A 3,954-nucleotide genomic window follows, 5' to 3' on the forward strand; every position below is an offset into this window, starting at 1 on the left:
TCATCTCCCCAACAACAATACACTGGTCGTGGCTACAAATCCACAACATGGTACTGGCGAGTTCCCTCAAGTGCAACCTTCACCCCTTACTTCGGGCTTTCCTGGCTCTTCATCGCAAGGAAAATCTACCGAAGCTAAGCCGGTGATGTTAAACATACACCATGAATCTCGACCGCTCGAGAGCAATCAATCCCAAGAAAAATGGCAAGCCTTGGAAGAACGCTTGAGAGTTGTCGAAGGGGGAAACAATTATGGATTTGATGCTTCAGACCTATGCCTTGTTTCTGTTGTTATAATACCTCTAAAATTCAAATTGCCTGAATTCGACAAATACAAGGGAACTACATGCCCCAAGAACCATCTTATTATGTATTGTCGAAAAATGGGTTTTTGCGCCCATGACGAAAAACTGCTAATCCACTTCTTTCAAGACAGTTTGACAGGAGCTTCCCTGAGTTGGTATATGCACCTTGAGCGAGCTCATATCAGCTCTTGGAAAGATCTGGTAGATGCCTTTTTGAAACACTACAAATATAATCTCGACATGGCTCCTGATAGAATCCAGCTACAAAATATGACAAAACGAGGCAATGAAACATTAAAGGAATATGCCCAACGATGGAGAGAACTAGCTTCCCAGGTTGAACCCCCTATCTGAAAAAGAAATGGTGACCATGTTCATAAACACTCTTCAACCTCCGTTTTATGACAAAATGATAGGAAGCGTTTCATCAAATTTTTCGGATCTCGTCATCATAGGTGAAAGAGTAGAAATGGGATTGAAAAGCGGAAAGATTGCTCCTGGCTATACCGGATTAAATAACACAAAAGGATATGACTCGAACGCCGTGTGTGATTACCACTCTGGGGCTGTAGGACACTCTACTGAAAACTGCTTAGCTTTAAAATTTAAGGTGCACGATTTTGCTTAAGGCTGGATGGTTGAATTTTAAAGAAAACGAGCCTAGCGTGAAGAATAATCCTCTACCAGTCCATGGTGGGCCAATAGTGAATGCAATCGAAGAAAATCACCAAGTAATAAGGGAGGTCGAGAAAATTAAGGCAAGATTCATATGAAAGTCAGGGGAAAAACTATCGTGGGAGGAAGTTCGTACATTTCGACTCAATCCCTATGACCTATGCAGAGTTATTACCGCATCTGGTTAGCAATTCTATGGTTGCACTATGTCCCGGGAAAACTATAGAACCACCCTACCTAAAAGGATATGACTCGAATGCTGTGTGTGATTACCACTCTGGGGCTGTAGGACACTCTACTGAAAACTGCTTAGCTTTAAAATTTAAGGTGCACGATTTGCTTAAGGCTGGATGGTTGAATTTTAAAGAAAACGAGCCTAGCGTGAAGAATAATCCTCTACCAGTCCATGGTGGGCCAATAGTGAATGCAACCGAAGAAAATCACCAGGTAATAAGGGAGGTCGAGAAAATTAAGGCCCCGATGGGACTGATTTTCTCTGAGTTATGTAAATTTGGGTTAATCCAAGGAAATGCCGATGTGAAAGCAAGATGCAATTTCCACCTCAATGAAGATCATTCCATAGAAGAATGCAACGAGTTCAAAAAAGAACTTCAAAAATTGATAAACATAGGCACCATTCAAATAGGTCGTTGGGAAAAGGATGACGGTATGATTGCAACCCAATCAGAAGAAAAACTTGGCATAACCATCCCAAAGCCATTGGTCATTCATTTCACTAAGGAGGAAAGTATGAATGCCCCCGGTGATTTGAGGACCTTAATAGTTCAGATACCAAGCCCTTTTTCATATAAAGACAACAAAGCCGTACCTTGGAACTATAATGTAGAGGTACATCTAGCTAAACAGAAGGACAAAGATGTTTCTAGCTCTAAAACCACCGCTGTCACAAACGTTTCAGGAATAGGAATGACTAGAAATGATCGGATATGCTCCCCAGGAAAATCACAAAGAGAAATGAGAGTGGTGTTTGAGAAGGCATACACAGATAAAGAAGAAAAGAAAGTCGAAAATGAGAAAGTGGAAAATGAGGTTTCTAATGAAGAAGCTCAGGAATTTCTCAAAATCATCAAACAGAGTGAATACAAAATAGTCGACCAACTCAACCATACTCCTACAAGGATTTCATTGTTATCCCTATTGATGAATTCTGAGTCCCACCGGAAGCTATTGATGAAAATACTAAATGAGGCTCATGTAACTCACGACATCACCGTGGACAAATTTGGAGGCATCATAAATAACATCACAGCCAACAATCACCTAACTTTCACAGATGATGAGTTGCCGACCGAAGGGAGAGGGCATAATAAAGCACTACACATATCAGTAATGTGCCTCGACCATATAATGTCAAGAGTCCTCATTGACAATGGCTCCTCACTGAATGTCATATCCAAATCAACATTAGCAAAACTACCTTGTGATGGTACATATATGAGACCAAGTCCCATGGTTGTTAGAGCTTTCGACGGGAGTCGCAGAGAAGTAATGGGGGAAATCGATCTCCCAATTCAAATAGGCCCGGTCACATTCGAAATCACGTTTCACGTGATGGATATTGTACCCGCTTATAGTTGCTTATTGGGGAGGCCATGGATCCATTCTGCCGGCGTAGTGCCATCAACCTTACACCAAAAGCTGAAGTATATGAAATGACCAATTGGTAATCGTATCAGGAGAAGGAGATTTGTTGGTGAGTAATTTGTCCACCACACCTTATGTTGAGACAACAAAAGACGCTCTAGAAACTGCCTTCCAAACACTAGAAATCGTGGACACCGCTTATGTCGAAACGACACCTATAGAACCACATATGTCCAACACTGCTATTATGGTGGCTAAGTTCATGTTGAGTAGAGGACACCATCCGTGGCACGGGTTGGGGAAGGATGAAGAAGGGCTCAAAGAACCGGTGGAACTTCCTGAAAATAGAGATAAGTGGGGTTTAGGTTACAAACCCACCAGGGATGACAAACGGAGATTGGTCAAAGAGAAAAAAGAAAAAAGATTAGCTCGAATTGAAAATCGAGAGCCAAGAATCGAAAGGATTCCCATCTGTGACATCCGACGGAGTTTCCAAAGTGCAAGACCAACAAGTGAAATCCATATTGCGGCAGCTGAAGATGACATGTTTGATGGGGATGCCAATTGGATTCGCCCGTGTGGTGTAGGGGCAGAAATCAGGAATTGGAAAGTAGTCAAGTCACCTATGATATTTAATGCAATTCCAATGTAATTCTAAAAGCATTATTACTGTTACTAAGACCTTAAGATGTTTCATTATATTTAGGATGGATACAATGTTGTTTTTCCAATACTTTGAATTTCAATAAATGCATTCTCATTTTGTTTTCCTATTGTTCTTTCTTATCACTTTCATATGTTTATATTCATTCGCCATTTTTTATTTTTTTTTATTTTTCCTTCTTTCTCCTTATCCTAGCCTTGAATCCTGCAGATTTGGGAATAGTTCATTCACAGACGACTGTACTAAGATCTCGTTGCATAATCTTAACCATCTTGTTAGTCAAACAGAAAAAGATAATGAAGAAGATTATGAACCCCCTCTAGATTTGTTAAGAGCGGTAGAACGGGAAACTCAGGGTATCATGCCCTTTGAGGAACCGATAGAAATTGTTAATCTAGGGACTGAAGAAGGAAGGAAAGAAATTAAGGTTGGCACCATCTTAAAGAAAGAAGTATATCACAAACTAATCCAACTCTTACATGAATACAAAGATGTTTTTGCCTGGTCGTATCAGGATATGCCTGGATTGGATACTAGCATAGTGGAGCATAAATTGCCCTTAAAACCCGATTCTTCTCCGGTGAAACAAAAATTAAGGCGAATGAAGCCTGATATGTCATTAAAATCAGGGAAGAAATACAAAAACAATTGGACGCAGGATTCCTCGTTGTGGCAAATTATCCCCAATGGATAGCCAATATTGTAC

General features: G+C 40.6%; 1 protein-coding gene across 1 annotated transcript; it reads left to right on the forward strand.

Annotated features, from left to right (window-relative positions):
* The first annotated feature begins 1,132 nt into the window (after positions 1-1,132).
* Positions 1,133-2,656, forward strand: LOC101507191 (uncharacterized). The gene has a single exon (XM_012715517.1). The coding sequence runs from the start codon at positions 1,133-1,135 to the stop codon at positions 2,654-2,656; it is 1,524 nt and encodes a 507-aa protein (XP_012570971.1).
* Positions 2,657-3,954: the final 1,298 nt, after the last annotated feature.

Source organism: Cicer arietinum, chromosome 5, assembly GCF_000331145.2.
Source record: "Cicer arietinum cultivar CDC Frontier isolate Library 1 chromosome 5, Cicar.CDCFrontier_v2.0, whole genome shotgun sequence".
Classification (NCBI taxonomy): Eukaryota; Viridiplantae; Streptophyta; class Magnoliopsida; order Fabales; family Fabaceae; genus Cicer; species Cicer arietinum.